Source organism: Cupressus sempervirens, chromosome 5 (genome assembly GCF_028749045.1).
Source record: "Cupressus sempervirens isolate cs-2001-9-10 chromosome 5, ASM2874904v1, whole genome shotgun sequence".
NCBI classification, from domain to species: domain Eukaryota; kingdom Viridiplantae; phylum Streptophyta; class Pinopsida; order Cupressales; family Cupressaceae; genus Cupressus; species Cupressus sempervirens.
Genome location: NC_143122.1, coordinates 700,194,008 through 700,214,070, shown reverse-complemented (window position 1 = coordinate 700,214,070; position 20,063 = coordinate 700,194,008). Strand labels below are relative to the sequence as shown.

General features: G+C 37.3%; 1 protein-coding gene and 1 long non-coding RNA gene across 3 annotated transcripts in view; one reads left to right on the top strand and one right to left on the bottom strand.

The window, feature by feature from the left end:
• Positions 1 to 20,063, bottom strand: part of LOC149557915 (uncharacterized) — a 145,734-nt gene that overhangs the window by 77,264 nt on the left and 48,407 nt on the right. The gene's annotated exons all lie outside the window — the stretch shown is intronic.
• The window catches only part of LOC149557916 (uncharacterized), a 30,499-nt gene continuing 11,735 nt past the window's right edge, over positions 1,300 to 20,063 (top strand). Inside the window, exons 1-2 of the mRNA XM_089786086.1 lie at positions 1,300 to 1,577; positions 19,624 to 19,688. Coding sequence (XP_089642212.1) covers positions 1,300 to 1,577; positions 19,624 to 19,688 — 343 coding nt within the window. The remainder of the gene's footprint in view (positions 1,578 to 19,623; positions 19,689 to 20,063) is intronic.

Below are 20,063 nucleotides of genomic sequence, written 5' to 3'. Positions count from 1 at the left end.
TTCATAATAGTCGTTCACAACTGTGACATCGTGAGAATGTCATTTAATTTAATAGGAACTTCTGCTTGCATTATCTGTCTTATCATGTTTTGTTCCGCTAAGTTCCTTTTCAAAGTCTCATTAGTGTCTTTTACTTGTAATTTTTCTATTTTCATCTGCCTCTCCAACTTTGTTCGTGCTTTTTGTAGCCTCTCCTTCTCTTCTTCTGCATTAGGGTATTTTGCTTTCTTCGTCTGCTCCCATGTGACTGCCAGGACCTTTTCATCACATGTTTCAATGCTTAATAGATTTACGCCTTGCTTTGGGCATTTTGAATCTTCGTGGTCCCCTGGACCACACCATCTGCATAGTAGCTACAACATCTCCTTCGTAGTACAGTCTCTAGCAAAGTGGCCCCAGAGATTGCATGCACACCACTAAATCATCGGCCGTCCACTCGCGTCATACTGTATTCGACTCCAACCTCCATTGTTACTATAGTTGTTATTGCCACCCCTTCTGTGTCTATTATTGTTGCAATATCCTCCCAAAGCTGCATCAATGCTTACGCAATAGTAACACCTACTGGTGCCCTTTTGATTTCATGTTAAACAGACACTCCTTTAGGGAATGTCCCACAACCTAGCAGATGTCACAAAACTGTTTCTTTGGGCATGAGCCCTTTGTATGGCCATCTTCTTTACAATCTGTGCACTACAATTCTCCCATCACTGTGTCTGGATTCTTTTTCAAATTCTTAAATTCTTTCATCATTCTGAGCATATCTTTCTGTAATACACAAACTTTCTTGTTCAATTCTTCGTCACTACTGCTACTTTCAGATGACAAATCGTCTGAATCCGACGACTTATGCTTTTTCTTCTTACTTGTCTTCTGTTCGCTTTCCAAATCCATTGCACAATTATACGCATCAGTGTACGACACAAGTGGTACAATCTTCATCTTCTTTTTCAGAGCCGGCCGTAGCCCCTCCACAAACCATCGTTTCTTCAATCCGTCTGCCGATTCACTTTTCATCTTCCCAACCAGTTCTTTTAGTCATCTAGCATAGGCCCAGATTGTTTCATTCTTTCCTTGCTTAGTGCTATATATCTCCACTATTATTTCATTATCATCCCATAGCAATCGGAACTCCGCTATGAACTCTTTTCTAACATTCGCTCATGTAGTCAAATTCTAAGGGTCGACGTCCGCAAACCAATCAATTGCCACACCCCATAGGGTCAGTGGGAACTGTCTGACACAATCATCCTCATCCATCATGCCATTTGTTGTCCATATGGTTTCCCACGTCTTGCAATGTCTGATCGGATCTGTCGTTCTATCACCATTAAACTTAGGCAATTTCTCCTTGGGTCCTGCCATCGCTACTTTCTTTTGATTTTGAGGTACGTGTTAAGCACCCGCGTTGTTCTGAGCAACTACGTTGTTCAAAGTACCCGTGCTATTCTAAGTACCCGCACTGTTCCGAGTACCCGCATTGTTCTGCACAACACCCACGTCCTGCACACCCGTGTTGTTCTATACAACTGTGCTGCTTCGGACAACCATCCTACTACCGACAATCGCGTTACTTGGTGAGAAAAGGTCTTCCTCAAATGCAGTTGTTCGATTCTCTTCATGTATCCTTTCGTCGGGTGTATCGAGAACGAAGAGTTCACTCCACGCTCGTGCTCCCTCGGCACTTCGAGCCGTGCAAGTTGCTTCCCTTCCATTCGGCTGCTTTACCCTCGGTGTATATAGGTTAATGAACTCCTCCCTTGTTTCTTCCACCAAATTCAATCGCTATCAAGTCTCCTCCAGCAATTCCTCGGTACTCCTCAACCTACTAAGTGAGTGCACTCCCTCTGTCTGTGCCCCTTCACCCCCTCGGTGTCCATCGGCAATCTGTTGAAGCTTTCCTCTGCGTTCTGCCTACTATGCTAAAATTAAAACTTCTTGTGTTGTGCGTATTTCATCCTTGTCTTTTACCTTGTTCATATCCTTGTTAAGCAGATTCGCCATTAATCTTCATAACATTTCTTCGTTCAAAATTTGTCTAGCAATGGTGCCAAATGTTTACTGTACAGGGTAAACGGTTTATTAATGCATTCGGACAACAAACAAGAGTATGTAACAGAAAAGTATTCCTTTTATCATTCGCATGTATGCAAAAGATACTATATATTCAATATGCTTGATTACAATGATGATCCAAAGTCCCTTTCGGACAGTGTACATATACTTTCCCGAAGGGGTGACTCAATCATCACACGCCCGTTCGGATACTATTCCACCCACGTCTACAATATAGAATTTACCAACAACATGCTCCTAATTATACAGCTTAGCATATGATATATAGCCGTATATTGGGATCATCTAAATATATAAACACTTTAGTTCTCATTTCTTCTATAGGATAACTTGACAGGAACAACAAGATACTTGCTTGAACGGGTCAGCATAAGTATTCAAGAAAAAGGAATGTCAACTTTAAATCATTAATATCTTGCATTTCAGATCAGTAAATATATACATCACAATCCTTGGATAAGGATACAATGTAGAGTCTATCAAAAAATCAGCCCTTGACACCATAAATACATATGGGCAACCTCATTGATGGTTTCCTTGCACCTCAACCAAGATATATTCCCTCTCAAAAAGCCAAATAATAAATTCATTATAATATTAAGCATTAAGAGACAAGGCAAACTTAAAATAATTTCACAATGGGCACTACAAAGCCAAATTCTAATTGGAAGATTTAAACAAAATGAGTAAGCTCCCATTGGGATCATTGGTGGAGAGGATTCACCAACTAGACAACCAATAGATGGTGGAGAAGAAGGTTAATTTTGACCCTACCTCAATAGGAGGTGACTTAGGCAATCCAGATTGTAACCTTCATCTTGATTGCTCATGGATTAAAGGCATTTGATCGACATCTCTAGATGTACCAAAGATGGATCACATTCTAGTTTTTGAAATCAAAAGACTCTTCCAAGAAAAAGCGAAGGACATGTCATTATTCTCCAAATTTTCATAATACATAAATCTATACCACCTTTCTTTCAGTTTTCACACCTCCTAATAATCTTATACATTCCTAATTAAATCTTCATCTTCACCCCACTCATGATTAGAAACCTTTTTTTCTAAAATACTTTGAACAAAACATAAAAAATCATAAAAACCTATATTTGGCTAGAGGAAGATTATTCTTACTAAGTCTATTGTTCAAGACTTCAAACCCTTTTTTCTTCTGAAAATAATATTCTCCTTGAATTAGAACTTGTGATGGGAAAAAAGGCACTTTTTTATGAGATCCTCCAATAGCAACCTTAGCTTCAAACAATTGATGCATAACATGAAAAGGGAAATTCTATTCAGCACTATGATTGAAAGAACCCTTGGGATTGCAATATTTCCAAAGACCCTAACAATGGTGTTGTCCTTCGAATAGAACAAGGATCACCAATTATGATCAATACCATTCTCTAGGTCAAGGTCCTTAGACCTCACAAAACTCATATGCCCTTTCACCTAGTCCCCATGATAAATTTCCTTGTAACAAACCTATTAGCTTTCTAACAAAAAGGTTTTCAAACATAATAGAGCAAGACTCTTCACAATGCATATCTCATAGATATGTCCACTCTTGGACAAGAACATATTGACCTTCAACTTGCGGTTTAACACCAAGGTCTTCATGCTAGTCCTTGAGACCATTGAACAACAACAAGTGTACGAGAATTAAATTGTAGGTAAAATGGGTGGAATGGTTCCCCTTCAAACAAACCAATGCCAAATGTTGCTTCTCTACTGGTACACTTGCATGGTTAAAGGCCCTATGGCAGTCTCTAGTTTGAACATCCATACATATAATTAGCATCCAATTTGGGATGATTGGTTTTGCATCCACACCATATTATTTACACAAAGCATAGTAGGTAAAGTATCTTGATTATAGGTTTATATTGTAAGGAGGTTGGTCCCTTGGAGTTGGGGCTTTTCCATCACTACTCAAATGTCTGAGCTTGAAGAGTAGTATTTCACCCGTATACAAGTGATGGTGCTCCTTGAATTCCTTAGCCAATTCACTATCATCAAATGCCCATTTCATAAATTTGTCCAACATGGAGGTATCTTCAATAGTTTTCTTGCTTATGATGACTGGTCTACCTCCTTCATCTACCCAAATTTCCCTAGTATCCACTTTGTATCTCTTAGCTAGGGCCAACATAAGGTCAACATTGATGAACCCAAGGGCAAACAAAGTCTCCTTACATTCAAATCCCATATATTACTTATTAGAATATCATCATTCTTCTTATTGTAGCACTTCCTCTACAAATTGAATGCCCAAGGATCAATAATAGGGTACACTTTGCATGGAAATCTATGAGGAACTAATCTAATTTACTTCTAGCTTTGGCTCTCTTCTAAGATTTAAAGGACCCTAGGAGTTGGGCAATTACATCATCATTGTATTCCCATTTAGCTTGGGAGCTAGAAGGCTTAAACATGATGGAATTCAACAATTAGAGCTTACCAAGGAAACAATCACAATGCTAGGGGTTCAGAACTCAGCTTTGGCTTTCTTCTAAGATTTAGAGGGCCCTAAGAGTTGAGCTATTACAAAATCATTGTATTTCCTTTAAGCTTGAGAGGTAGAAGGCTCAACCATGATGAAATTCAACAATTAGGGCTTACCAAGGAGACAATCACTATGCTAAGGGTTCAAAATTCAACTTTAGTTTTGCCCTAGGGATGTTCTAATGGATTTAATTATAGTGATAAAGTTCAAGAATTCATATTCAAGGCAACATATTGCAAAAATTGAAATCAAGGCTCATGAAAATCAATAACATACAAAACTCGATTCACCTTACTAGAAACCCCAAATTCAATGATTCCAAGCTTAGTGAGTGGAAAATTTGATTTACACTAGCAAAGATTATATTTGCAAGCTCATGTGAGATAAGTTGTGCTTGAAATTGGGCTTTAGTGGTGCATTTGATGTTGTAAATGCTTTCACATATTCACTTTGGTGGTGCGAACTAGTTGTTGATGAATTTGAGCATTAGAGGAATTAAAGCTAGTAAGCTACAATAGTCGACAACCAATAAAAACATAATACATCGATCCATTGCCTAGAAGCTCTAGTTTGACGATTGGTTACTTGTTAGGTGCAAAAGTGGACTTATAGAGGTCAACCATTTTATGCTAATAAAATAGCGGCGCATGAATCTCAACCATAGATCTTGCCTTTGACATTCGGCATTCAACACTCCTTAACTTGCTGACCACCACTAGTATGGGATTTTTTAACTCTGTTGTCCTGCATTTTGTCGATGACAAAATGCAAGTAATAGTATGAAACTTTTTCAACTTGGTTTTACATTTCTTTGAGTTAGTTCGTTATTTAATTGGATAATATTGATTGACCAATCAACCTCAATTGTTATAATAAATCCTTTTACTGAAGGTTTTCGTCAAGTCATTTTAGTTTTTCTATTTGTTGAGCCTATGCTTGATTTTTGAAGCCTTCAATGGTCTTTTCCTCATTTTTTAGTGTGTTTGTTAGCTTTTGGTCTTTTGGTTTTGCCCAAATCATTTCTTTCAATTTGGTCTATACTAGAGCTCAATCGGACTTGGCAGTCAAAAGATACGATCATTTTAGTGCCTAAAAAGTAGACTCCCCAGTTGTAACTGCATGATTTAAAAAATTATGTTATATTTTAAAGTTGACATTTACTTTTTGAAAAATATAACATAAATCCACTTTATGTTATGTATTTAAGTTACTTTATCACTTGAGTGAATATAATACACTTTATGTTGTATTTTCATTTTGAGTTGCTTTTTAAAATTTTCACTTAAGTGACTATATTAACTATATAGTTTGATTTAATTTTTGAGTTTTAATTCAAAACATCTTAGTAAAAATTAACTTTTTGAATAATATTTGCACATTATATATTAAACTATATAGTGTAGATATGTTTTCTGACCCAATTACGTGATATTTCTTCAAAAATCAATTAAACATGTGCTTAATTGATGACTTAAGTTGTGCAAACATGTCTTTTGACCCATTTGCATGTAAAATATGCAAATGCTCTTAGAGAATGCATTTTTGAACTAAAGGCATGTAAATGCCTTTAAACTTAAAATATGCAATAAGCCTTCTAGAGTGAGCAATGCATATTGAAGTTTTTATAATGTCCAATCCCCCTTCTAGAGTGTGTTTTGCACTAAATGGCTTATCAATTTCATATTTTTAAAATATGCAATGCTCCTCCAAGAGTGTGTTCTGCACCTTGACAGTATATGACATATTTTTAAAATGTGTAATAGCACCCCGAGTGTGTTTTTGACCAAATGCATATTTTAAAACATGCAAACACTCCTCAAGAATGCATTTGGCATGAAAAAAACAAAAGATGTGTATTTTAAAACATGTAATCTCTCCTAGAGAATGAGTTTTCCATGTATTTCATGCATTTGCAAAAGGTGAACCCAAATTTGAAGATTCAAGGGCAAAAAAGCTTCATGTTTTCTTCCTCCAAGAACATGTTTTCCATAAAAAAATGCTTAGATCTACCCATATAATGGCTTGAAATCCATCACAAGGGGGTCATTTCTGATTTTTAATGCATACACAAGCATTTGGGGGTCATGATTTTCCATATCCAAGACAAAAATGACTCAGATTTTTGCATTTTTGAGCCACATTTTGGTGAAAGATGCCTAGACTTGGGGCAATTTTGATTACGTTTTGGCTCAAATAGAAGTCGTTTTGAGGATTTGATTCATATATTTGCTATTGAAAAACATGTTTTTGCCTTTAGATGTCAAAAATGCTTCATTTCATGCCTTCTATGAATCAAATTTTTGGGAAAACTGCCCAAAATTTTGGGTTTTTATCCACGTTTTAGCATTTTGGAGTCACGTTTTTGCATTTGGATCCATGTATATGCATTTGGGGAAGACGTTTTTACATTCCCAACTAAAAAACGACTCAAATACATGCATTTTTTGGCCACGTTTTTTTCAAAAAAGGCCCAAATGTTTGCACAAAAAGGGCACATTTTTGTTAAAAACACCCAAAAATGGTATTTCCAGCCCATACATTTGGATCAATAGAGGTTGTTTTTGAGTTATAATGCATGCTATTGCCTTTGGAGAGCACATTTTTGGCATTCTCATGCCAAATTCGACCATTGAATGCTCATTAATCATTTATTATTTGCAACCGTGGAGGAAGTCAAATAGTTGTTTGTAAATCTGGATTTGAGGGAGAATTGATCTTCAAGTCGTTAAAACTTGCTATTTTGGCTCTTTGATCTCCAAGTAAGTGGACATTTTCAATCTTGCTTACTAATTCATGCTTATCTTGCTATTTTGATGCACATTTTAACTTGATGTTGCACACTTGTTCATATATATGCCATGAAAAGTGCATTTTGCTTTTAAATATGATAAAAACTCTCATTTTCACACTTTTGAATTTTCCCTAAACTCCAAATTCAAATTGCACTTGAAAACAACTTGCTTGTTGACATGTTTCAATCTAAAACCAAAGGTACATCTTTTCTTGTGCTTATTTTCATTGTTTGTTTGCTTCTTTTCTCGTTTTTCTTCTTTGGGAAGAAGTTGCAAGTTCTTTCCCAAGAACTTGAGCACATTTCACTGCACTCCACCTTCCACCATTTCATGCAAGTGCATCATTTCATTCCACATCCATCATTACATGTCACAGCATGTTGCATCTCATTCCCCACATGCGATTACATGTAGTCTCATCTTCCATCCGCATTTACACATAATTCCATCTTTCATATGCATTTACATATAAACCTATAGTCCAAACCCACTTACATGTAATCTCATCCTTTGAACCTAATTACATGATAACATCAAGTCATGATTGCATGTAAATCACTTTACATGTGATTGCATCTAAAGAACCTGATTTTGATGAAAGGTCACACTTTTAAACACCAAAGTCGTCATTTGAATACATCCATATGCATCCCAACTTGCATTCTTGGCCATAACTACGAAAGCCCATCATTGCCCACATGCAATCCATCTTTCCAAGTCTGACTTTGGCCCTTTCCGTCCAAATACATATGTTTTCCAGTTCAATTCCAGCCATCATATGTGTTCGAAAAGTATCTAATCCATACTTCTAGCACTCATCCCTCATTGATTTGTCATTGTAACTCAAATCCCAAAGTCTTCATGGATCCAGTCTTATTGGAAGATGTCTCTGTCATCATGTTGTAGTGCTCTTTTTAAGATATGTCAAAACTTCTTCAAAGAATAGAGATATCTCATCAAGAAGACATGCTTCGATTCTCAAGAAGTAGTAATTCATTTGATCTTCATTTTCCCAATGGTTGTTGAAGAACCTGAGTTCGTGCAGGAATGCACCAAACACTTTGCTTCAAAAAAAAGAAAAAAATATTGCAGATCCTAGTGGAAAAGTTGTTCCAAGTTTACATCCAAACATCATCGAGAAGGTTTTCAAAGTGTCAAAGACTCTAATTTGTGTTGATATACAAAGGAGAATTCATGACAACTTGAACAAGAAAAAACTTGATCACATTAAGATTTCAAATAACAACAGGATAATTCATCAAAGAGAGTCAGAGGCTATCAAAAGATGCAACACCATGATTATCAAGGTGAATGCAGTGGCATGAAATATAGGAACACCCGATCTTGTGATCATCTGGGATAGCATCGCCAAGTACAAGGCCCTTCAGAACAATTCCCAGGATTGTTTCAATTCTCTTTTGTCTTCTTCTTTCTTTAGTTTTCATGTTTGTAGTTGGAGAGGATGTATAACATCAAAATGTGTAATTACATGTAATACGATTTACATGTCCTTATGATGTGTAATCCAATACTTTCTCTTGTTAGTTTGACTGGGTCAAAGTTGGTTGAGTTGCTCCCACTTGTTCCTCCATCTTTTTCTCAACTCCTTTGCCTATATAAAGAAGTGCCCCCTCATTGTAAAAATCATCCTTTGTTGTATACAAAAGATATGCCAAACTTGTGCAAGCATAACATTGATTGTGTAGTACAAATTTGAGAGAAAAGTGAATAAAAGAAGCAAATGGATTAGAAGTTTTGATTGGAAGCAATTGTAATAGAGAAAATTAGAAGCTTTGATTGTAATTTGTCCCTATTGTTTAATTCATGTTATTATTGTGTGTTCAATAATAGAGCATGGTGAATTAAGAAGCAATTGGAGACGAAGCTTTGACAAGGAGCGATTGTAGTGATACATAGGCTACAAGCTTTGATTGTAGCTTGTATTACCATCTCAAATTCATGAAAAATAGTTAGAAGTCACTATTTTTGGAAGTCTTTGTGCCCCAATGGTAGAGGTTATTCTTATAGAATAGGTCAAAACATGACTTAGAGCCAAACTAGTACACTTACAATCAGCGTTTGAGTTTGTGTGAGTTAATCGGTATTACCATTTCTAGCTATTAGATAGAAGTGTAGTTAGAGATTTCATCTTGCCCATTACTTGCTCCGTGGGTAAGTGGATTATTTCCTAAAAGTAAATAGGAAAGAATATTGGTAACACCCTTTCAAAATCTCTCAACTTCTTGCTTACCTTGAATTGATCCAAGGAACAATGAGAAAGGGGAGCCTTCCCTTTAAAGTCGAACAAACTCTATCTCACATGTCGTAGCTGGTCTACCTATTTTGCGACTGAATTTTACCCAAGCTATCGGTTGCAAAATATCCACCTAACAAACTCAAGCAGCTTTTCCCTAGTTGTACAACTATATGTTCAGTATGTACCATTGATCATGGTTGATATGATCATCCTTTATGTTTAAGGTAGTACTTCGTATCTGAGGGATCCACCAGCCCACCATTTTAAGCTAAGACATGTAGCACACTACGATTGGCTTGACCCAAGTGAAGGGGCATAGTTGTAGGGTCACATGCAATAAATAGGGCGCAACTCACTCATGGAATTCTAAGGACCTTATAGTAGATCATGACTGAACACACATCACCACAACAAAGGATGCAGGGGGCTTGGAATCTAGCATTGGCAAACGACTTTTCTTAATTGCAAAACTAAACAAAAATATCAAGCCTTATCTCGCATTGAGTCTTTGACCTCAGTGTCGTAGAGTTGAACAAGAATGCAACTTCAAAATAATTGACACATAAATATGACTGTTAATTTGGCTTAACCTGCACAAAGCATATGTCAATATAAAAGCATTTACCAATAGCGGGGATCAAGCAAGTTGGTTAATGGGCTTAGTTGTGCATCAATGCAAACATCTAGACCATCCACATGCAAGGACTTGTGAGATGTTAAAAGTCAAAAAAAACCATGTCATACCCTAAATCAAGGAACATATTGACTTGTCAAGGGCTCAGTCATCTCAAAAAACTTAAAGGCTTTAGCTGATGATAGTTAATAGATAGGCCAAATCATCTTGAAAGGAGGGTTTTGAGCTCAAGGTTTGGTAACTAAGTGAACTAGTAGGGCTAACCAAAGGTACCAACCATCTTAAATTTGTAATACGCTTAAATGATGACTAAAACTAGTGGAAACGAGGTGTGAATGGTCAACAATCAATTATAACAAACTCCAAATGCATAATGAACAAAATATTTAGTGATTAGGACATTAAAACAAGGGCTTTGACTATAAACCCTTAAAGAAGTTTATGATACCAGGATGGAAGGAAAAAAATGGAGGCCACTAACATACCTGATTATCACCACTGCAACTTCAGAAAAAATAAAAATATTAGCAAGGGCATGTTACCCTAATTTTGGACCTGCCCATTTTTGAACATTGGGGTCTCAATAGAAATCTGAAATGTTAACTTGTCAAGGTTTCCTTGTTAAATCAGGTTGTTACAATCTTAAGGAAGATCGAGCACAAGTATGCCCTGACCCTATTCCTAAGTTCAAAGATCGCTTGATTCTCCAACCCTACAAACTATCGAGCCCAAGCAATTTTTCTATCAAGTTCTAAGCTTCTTGTTTCCCGCAATCCCCTGACATCAAAATGGTCTAGGGAGGACGGGCCTTTTCGTCCTAATAGAAACAGGTGTATTGGTTCCCAAGATTTGCAATCGTTCAATCATCCAATAGATTTATAGGGGGTAAATCTACTAACTCCTCACCAACATACACAACTCATTTTTCCATACAAATCTGAATTAATTTGACAAAGTACATCTCTTTAATGTTGACGTGTAACAAAATAGATTTGTTGAGATGGAAACATATTTCTCTGAACATAAAAATATTTTCACTGTCAGTGTTAAATGAAATTAAAGCTTGTTTATTAAGGAAAGTGGTGATATTCCTGAGCTGATTATTCTTTTCATTTAACAACCAACAAAGCCTTCATGATGGGGCTTCCAGTGGTCACAAAAGAAAGGAAAGGGGAACCTACAACCCTTATCCAACCTAATTGAAATTGGCTCAAGTCAGACTATCTTGACATCATATTTAACTTGCGCCACATGCAATGGAAGGAGAAGACTAGTTATGTAGGCTATCACAGTGACAACTATGTCCTTGAAGAAGAGAAAAATGGTGAGTTTCGTCAACTTCTCATGGAAATTGAGTTGGAAGTTGAATGGGACCCTGCACTCTAAGTAATAGTTGTTCCTATTTTAGCCATACAAAATCATGGATATTAGTAATTTGTGGGTTTAAGTAACTGTTGTCGTTTTTACTCTTTCTTGATATTGGTTGCTTTCAAGACCATTGCCCTATATTTTGAATGGTTTTTGCTCTTTTTATATATAAATATGAGACTTGGTGGACAAAAAAGAGATATGCAATAAAATAGAGAGGGATGGGGGAAAGAAATAACTTTTGATGCATCTATTTTTAGTATGGGAATAAATTGAACTTCGCGTCATGAATTTCTCTGCAATTATCATTTAATAGGAATATATGTGGGCAAAGCTATAATTTTCTATATTCTTTCTTTTCTATAGATTAAATTGTGTTAAGATATTTGCTTATTAAAATGGTTTCAATATGTTCATGTCAGAAAACTTTGCATTTTCTTTTTAGCAAGAAACCCCTCCGTATTCTTTGAAACTATATTTTGGATTAATTGGAGATTGTGTCAAGTCATCACTTTAATTTTACTTCAATTCTATCGTTCACATATATATCATAGCTATGTCGAGGTGTTGGTTTTCCTTTCCTTCTTTCCAATTAAAGGCATATTCTGAAAATCAGAATTCTACCATAAGAGGGAGTTGTACCTCTAAAATTCGGAGGGTTATCTATCCAATGGAAATTCTTCCAATTGTTGGTTCTATCTTATTTTTCATTTCTAGGTATGTGCGGGGTCATTTGTAACAGGTTATTTGCAGAGAACAAAAATCTGAACTAACAGATTTTTGGCGACTCTACTGGGGAATGAAAGGTCGGTGCTTTGTTCTCCCAAAAATTTGAAGATGCCTTCCCAAGAACAAAGGCTGGCCTCTGTTAAGTTCTGAATCCTAAATCAAGTTCTATGACTGAAAAAAAGGACTTGTGTCTCTATTCCATAATCGATGACAGTGACAGCGATGAGGACAAAGAGGATTTCTCTTGTGATCTCATTAAGGAAAATCCCATGCAAATGGAATACTTGAAGAGCTTCTATGGCGGAATGCAGTTCCAATTACATAAAATTCATTCTTCCTTTCTGCAGGTGTTAGAATAAGTAGGTAAAAGAAATCATGGTGAAAATATCCTTCTCGCTCAAGATTTGGTTATGCCAAAGAAAGATGAACCGACATGCACAGGCAACGAAACATCAGAACAATCTTGTTCTAGTATAAATAGTCAAGTGATAGATCAAAGATACGATGGTGAAGTTGTTGAGAGTCTGTCCCATGCACAACTAGAACTCCAGATTTATGATGAAAGATGTTGTAAAATGCCCAATGGATAATTTTTCCAAATTTTAACACAGAAATTTAAACAAATATGTGCATGCAAGAAATTTCATATTTATCTAGCAAAACATCCAAATTCCTGATAATATAATTTCAGAAATGAATATTGCATTTAATATCACCAGAAGAATAACCTAATCCAGTCATAGCTACAAAAATTATAGCAAGATTGGATACCAGAAATGAACCTGGAACACTATGTGAACTCTGTCTTGAATCCACCTCTAAAGATAAACTAGGTTTTTGTCCAATCCGTTATGAAAGCCTAAAGGTTTCTATCCTCGAGTTTCAACTCGAAAGCTAGAAACTTCCCCAATTTTACAAAAGGAAATCAAAACTCGAAACATAAATCCAAGCATATTGAAATTAGCTCCTCTTTGTTCTGTTAAGAAGCATCCCTATGACCCTTTAATTTCCCAATTCTGTTTTTCCATCTGCTTCCTCTTTTGTCACTTTCTACCTTTTTTAATATTAAAGTGACTTTTTATCAATTTGCATTAGGCTCCCAGAAAGTCATTTTTAATATTTTAGAAAGTTGGCATTCATAGATGTACAGGTGAGGATCGAGAAGGAGACTGTACACCTCAAGAAATCTTAAAAGAATCTCCAAAGCATGGATATGAAGTTATATTCAAAAGAATTACCTCTAGTCTTTCTTGAAGAAGAAAACAAAAATTTGTGTAGAAAGAGACTCCATTGAAGATGATGTCTTCATGTCTCCTCTTGAAGATAATTATGACCTTGAACCTGCCATACATATAGCTGGTTGCAAGATTGAGGAGCATACTGATAAACATATGCAAGGTGCTATGAGCAACAAAAGTCTTCTTGTTTCAACCTATACACGATGGTATGGACATTCTCTTGGGGATTCAAGAAATATAAAACGAGAAATGGTTTTGGGGTTATGAGCTTATACACGGAGGCTTCATGAGCATGATAAATTGCCATCAGACCTACATGTTATCTTTGAATTTATGGGCATTGTATGGGCATGCATCTCTTTTCCGTAGCAAGTCCTATTTTTCACAATTGGTCAATAGTTTCGCATGATCAGTTTCAAGAAGGCTTTAAGGTAGCATCTTGCAACCATGTACATATCTAGGAAGTTTCAATGTGTGTTTTCTTTCTATTGTGTCTTATTTTGGCTTGTTCATTTTTGGTCTGCCTAATTTCCCCTCTGCCCATCTACAAGCAACTCCCTGTTCTTTGACTCTCTTTGAATCTGTAGCCCGATTGAACTAGGCATTGGTCTTGTTTGATATTTTGGGTTCTCTGTCCTAGCAGTCTTTGTGCCCATTCAGAGCCTATTGTTACTCCAATTTTGAACCTCCCATAATCGAAACTTTTTTCATTGTGGTCTCAACAACAATCTGAAATGTTAACTTGTCAAGGTTTCCTTTGTTAAATGGGGTTGTCACAATCTTAAGGAAGATCAGGAACAAGTATGCCCTAACTCTATTCCTGAGTTCGACAATCGCCCGATCCTTCTAACATACATACTATTGGGCCCAAGAACTTTTTCAATCAAGTTCTGAGCTTCCTATTTCCTGCAATTCCTTGACATTAAAATGGTCTATTAGGAGGTCAAGCCTCCTTGTTCCAAAAGTAGCAAGTTAATTGGTTTCCAATATCTGCAAGTGTTTGGTCCCCTAATATATCTAAAGGTGGTAAATCTACCAAATCCCAACCAACATGCAAACCTCAGTTTTCCATGCAAATATGTTCGGGTCTGACAAAATACAGTTCTTTAGATGCTGAAGAGTGATAGAACAGATTTGTTGAGGTGGCAACACATTTCTCCGGACAAAAAAAAATTATCACCCATCACCAGCATTAAATGAAATTAACTCTTGCTTATTAAGGAAAGTGGTGATATTTCGGAGCTAATTATTCTTTTTAGAAAAGGACCAATTGAGCCTTCTGGATGATGCTTCCAGCGCTCATAGAAGAATAAAACGAGAAACCTGCACTCATGATCCAACCTAATTTAAATTGGCCTGAGTGAAACCAGCTTGGCATCATATCTAACTTACACCACTTCGCATGGAAGGAGAATACCAGTTGTGCAGGTTATCATAGTAACATCTTTATCTAGGAAGAAGAAGAGCCAAATGTTGAGCTTCTTCAACTTTTAATGGAAATTTAGTTAGAAGTTGAACGCAACCCTGCACTCTAAGTAATAGTTGTTCCTATTTTAGCACATGCAGAACCTTGGTAATTAGTAATTTTTGGGTTCATGTAATTGTTGTCATTTTTAGTCTTTCTTGATGTCCGGCGCTTTCAAGACTGTTTCTATATATTTTGAATGATTCATGCTCTTTTTATATATAAATATGATTCTAAAGGGCCAAAAAAGAGATATGAAAGAAAATATAGAGAGATGGGGGAAAGAAATAGCTTTTGATGTAGCTATTTTATGGTATGGAAATGAACTGAACTTTGTGTCATGAATTTTTCTAGAATTATCATTACTAGGAATCTATGTATGCAAAACTATGAATTTGATATGTGTTTACCGTACGAGGTAAACAGTTTATTAATGCATACAGACAATAGACAAGAACATGTAACACAGCAGTACTCCTTTTATTAGTCGCATATATGTCGAAGAGATTACATAGTCCTTCCAATGATGATTACAATAATGATCCAAAGTCCATTTTGAACTGTGTACATATACCATTCTGAAGGGGTGACTCAATTGTCGGGCCCATTCGGAAATAATTACTTCTACTCGTCGGCTACATAATAATTACCGACTACATGCTAATCTACCCGTCGACTATTTTATAACTTTACCGACAACATCATCCCCGCAAAAAGAAAAGTCATCTCCGGACGAAAATTACAAAATATCCACCCGTGCCACTTTCTCTGCTTTCAACTCCTGGGTACACTGAGCCAAGTGTCGTTGTACTGCCTTCAACTGGATGATCAACTCCTCTCAAGCTCTCTATGCATCCACCAAGATAGCTCCACGTCCAAAACCTACTCCAAGTGCCTCAAAGTGTATCACCCCTCTCAAAAGGCTTGCTCTATTCTCTTCACCTCTAGTACACAGACACTCCATGCCTACAACAGCTCCAGGTCTCATCACCTGGTCACACTTCCCACAACTGATAAGGTCCTAGGGTCAAGACCAAATTAGCACTCTCAAACCCACGCATAAGTCCATGGAACACACCATTTTTGTGATTTTCTTCCAATCCCACACTCTTTTTGGCAACTGCTTATGTTTTACTACCTGTTTATGTCTTTCCCTTCCCTTGGGCATCATGCGTTATTCATTCTAAACATTTTTTATTTGTCATCATTTTTTTATTTATTTTTTGCTCATTCTCTTCTTACTGCTTCCTTCTGCCTTCTCTTCTGACTGCTTCCTTCTACTAATCTGTGAGCTTTTGTTGTATGGTTAAACAATTCCTCAATTGTACCGCTGAATAATATAGACTTCTACTGTAATTTGTTCGGGCTACTTCATCTCACTTGCTGTAGGGCCTTTACTTTTGTACTCTTTCTCCAGGAAATACTCCCACGGCCATACAAGCTTCTGTTTGACTGCAATGGGGTTTCCTCTTCCTTTGGTTCTCTTCAAATCATGTCGTACGGCCTTTTCTTTATCTTGCCTCAGACTTTCCTTCCTTTACCCTACACCGTACAATCCTTGCTTTGACTTCCACTTGTCGTGCTTTTCCCTAGTCTCCTTCTGTTTCTTCTTCACCATACGGACTTTGTTATTTACTTGACTTCTTTTTTCCTACAATACGGTGTCTACCAATGCCTTGAATGTACGGTCTTCTTCATTCACTTCAAGCTAATCTTCCTGATGTAGAGACAAGTCATACGGTGCCATTACTATGCAGGAGGTCGTACAGTGTTCATAACACATTGCCATAATAGGAAATCCATATGGTGGAATTCTTTTGTCGACTCCTGTTAGCCATACAATTACGGTGGGTTACTTAAAAGGGTCGTACGGGGTTTCACTATGCTCCTCCTCACCATACGATAGCCTTCAACCTGACGCCGTACGGTGCTTGCAGCTTCACCACACGGTAATGGCAGTCCAAGTACCATACGGTGACTTTCACCTTCTTGAGGGAAGTTGTACAGTGATTATAACTTCTTCATTTTTTTATTTTTTTTCAATTTTTTTCGTTTTTTAACATTTTGTTGAATTTTACTGCTCCTTGATATTCGTTGATGACGGAACAGTTCACGCATGATATATTTTTAACTTGGAACCGTTCACCGTTTCTGCAATTTCCTGCCCGTCCAATGTCCGTAGCTTTATTGCTCTGTTATCAACTACTTCCCAGATTTGGTATGGCCCAACCGATTTGACTTTAAATTTCCCCAATTTGATTTCGTTCCATCCCCTATACTTCAACACTAGTTATCCCGATTGAAACTTGTTTAGCTTTAGGTGTTTGTCATGCCACGCTTTGCACCTATTCTGTGTCACCTCCATAGCCCATTGTGCCTGCAATCGTCGCTCATCAAGTTTATTTAAGTTACACGATCTCTCCCTCAAATTTTCCATATCGCCCAGTTTGTTCTCGAAACAAGGTACCATGAATTCTGTCAGCTACCACTCCTTGCCGTCAATAATTGTATTCTTGATTTTAGAACCTTCACTCTGTACTGCTAAAGCTTTTATTAAACCCTTCTTCTTTGTTTCCTATGCAGACCGTATGATGTGTTTTCCTTGTTGCTAGCACCTTTCTACTATATCCATAGTTCGACGTAACATTTTCTTTCTGCGCGGTCTGTTTATTGTGTACCATACGATGGAATCTTTCCTTTCTCTAGGTTCGTACTGTATATTCTTCCCTTCAGCTTTTGTCGTAACCGTCTTTCCTTCTTCCGCTTCTCTGTATTCCTTTGGACATTCATTTCCCTCTTCTTTCTCACCTTCGTCGACCCTTAACATATTACAGCTCGAAAAGAGCTCGTAATCCTCCATCTGCCTGTGGAAAAGGCCATTCACCGAATCCAAATCATTGTCCATCAATCCACCTTCCAACCGTAGGACTCCTTCCTCATTGGGTTCTAATCGCTACTTCCCTTCATCCTCTTTTTCGGAATCAGATCATACGGCTTCTTCGCCCACCATTTGTGTGTGTAAATCAATAATGAATTGTCGTCCCCTACTTTCCATTGATAGTGTATTCTTCTTCCAATCATGCTTAACCTTTTCTTGTACAAGCCATCCCCGACCCAAAATGGCATCATATCCTCGCCTCTTCAGCAGGATGACGATAAAATCGAGTAGGAACGGCTATGTTCCAATAGTCTCTGGTTGTGCCATCAAAATTTCCAATGATTTGATCCCATGCTAGTCTGTTGTGAGCAAATGGAATGTAGGTGGCTACAACGTCGGCTGTCCCAACTTCTTCCAGGTATCTTCTGGTAGGACGTTTACCCTAAACCTTTGTCCACAATTGTATCTGAAAGGACTTCCTAATATACCCATATCTACGACCGCTGAATGTTGTCCGAATGTGAGGGCTAACAGCATTGGGTCCGCTATACTTGCTCCGCTTTCCTTTTCCCTTCCATGTTCTCCCGGTAATTTAGTAGCTGGAGCAATGTTTGTAAGTGTCAATCAAAGTTGAGGCATTGTGAAGATCAGATCATTTAACTTGACTGGTATTTCAGTTTATAATATCTGTCGTATGATGTTTTGTTCTGCGCAGTTCCTCGTTGAGGTACCGGTAGTGTCTTTCAATTGTGATTTCTCTGCCTACATTGCTTTCTCAATTTCCGCCTGCGCTTCTTCCAATCTCTTTTTTTTTTTTGTCGGGTCGGGGTACAGTTTTGCTTGTTTACAGATAATTTCTAAGACTTCTTCTTTGTCCACACCAATGTTGATCAGATTCACTCCTGATTTTGGGTGTTAGGAATAAGGTGTCTCAACCTTGTATAATTCCTATTCTTATTATTTGTTTTGTAAAATGTATTTCTTGCAAATAATGTTGATGTGTCAACATCTTGAATTGTGTGTAAGGAGATCATGACTAAAATGGTTATGACGGATTCCTATGACACGTAAGAGCTATGTTAGGAAGATTCAATGATAGCTGAAGACATGTGGCAACTAAGATATTTGAGTACTGTACACAAAATTTTTTTGGGGTTCCTATTTTCTCGGAGAATGGTAAAACCCTAACACGGTTTACCTTTGGGAGTAACCCTAAAGTGAAGCGCATGTTATAAGCATTTTTAGGGTTGCAAAGAGATGTGATGCAAAATAGTGTATTGTTGGTACTGCAAGTAGCTACTGGAGTCTTCTGTTGTTGATGTTGAACTTGCATTGCAAGTGTATTGTAACCTCGTGTTGAAGATAATACATTGTGCAGGTTCTGAAGGGGTGGGGTTGTTTTACCGAAAGGTTTTTTCCCACCGGCAAATCCTTGTGTTATGCGTTCCTTTCTCTGTCTATTTTTTGTATGCATGGTTGGCTGCAATATTGTTGTTTACATGATATTGAATCTATAAGTGTAGAAGATTTTAATAGGATTTGCATCATACTTTCCTTATGAGATTAGTGTAGGAAGCTGTTTCCACACCTGAGTTTCCTTACATTGGGCACTTGGCATCTTCATGATCTCCAGGACCGCACCATCGGCATAACAACTTTGGTGTATTCGTTGATGTACAGTTTCGTGCAAAGTGGCGCCACAAATTGCATGCTCAGCATTGAACCATCGGGCGGCCGTTCACATCGTACTGAATTCAGCTATGGCCCCCATTATTATTGTTGGTATTGTTGTTTTGCCCTCTTCTATTATTTTTGTACACCCGAAGTGGCACCATCAGTGCTAGTGTTTCCGCTACCTCCTGACGCGGAAGCCTTCTGTGTCAGGAGCACTTGTTGATGCCCTCTTGTTTTCATATTGCAAGAGCATTCTTTTGTGGAATGTCCCATAATTTGACAAATATTGCAGAATTGGTTCTTCAGACAGGATCCCTTCATGTGACCTTTTGTCTTGCGTTTCGTACACCATAGCTCATTTCCTTTCATCCCTTTCTGCATATTCTTGAATTCCTTCATCATTCTAATCATATCTTTCTGGAGGGCTCGGACCTTCTTACTGTCAT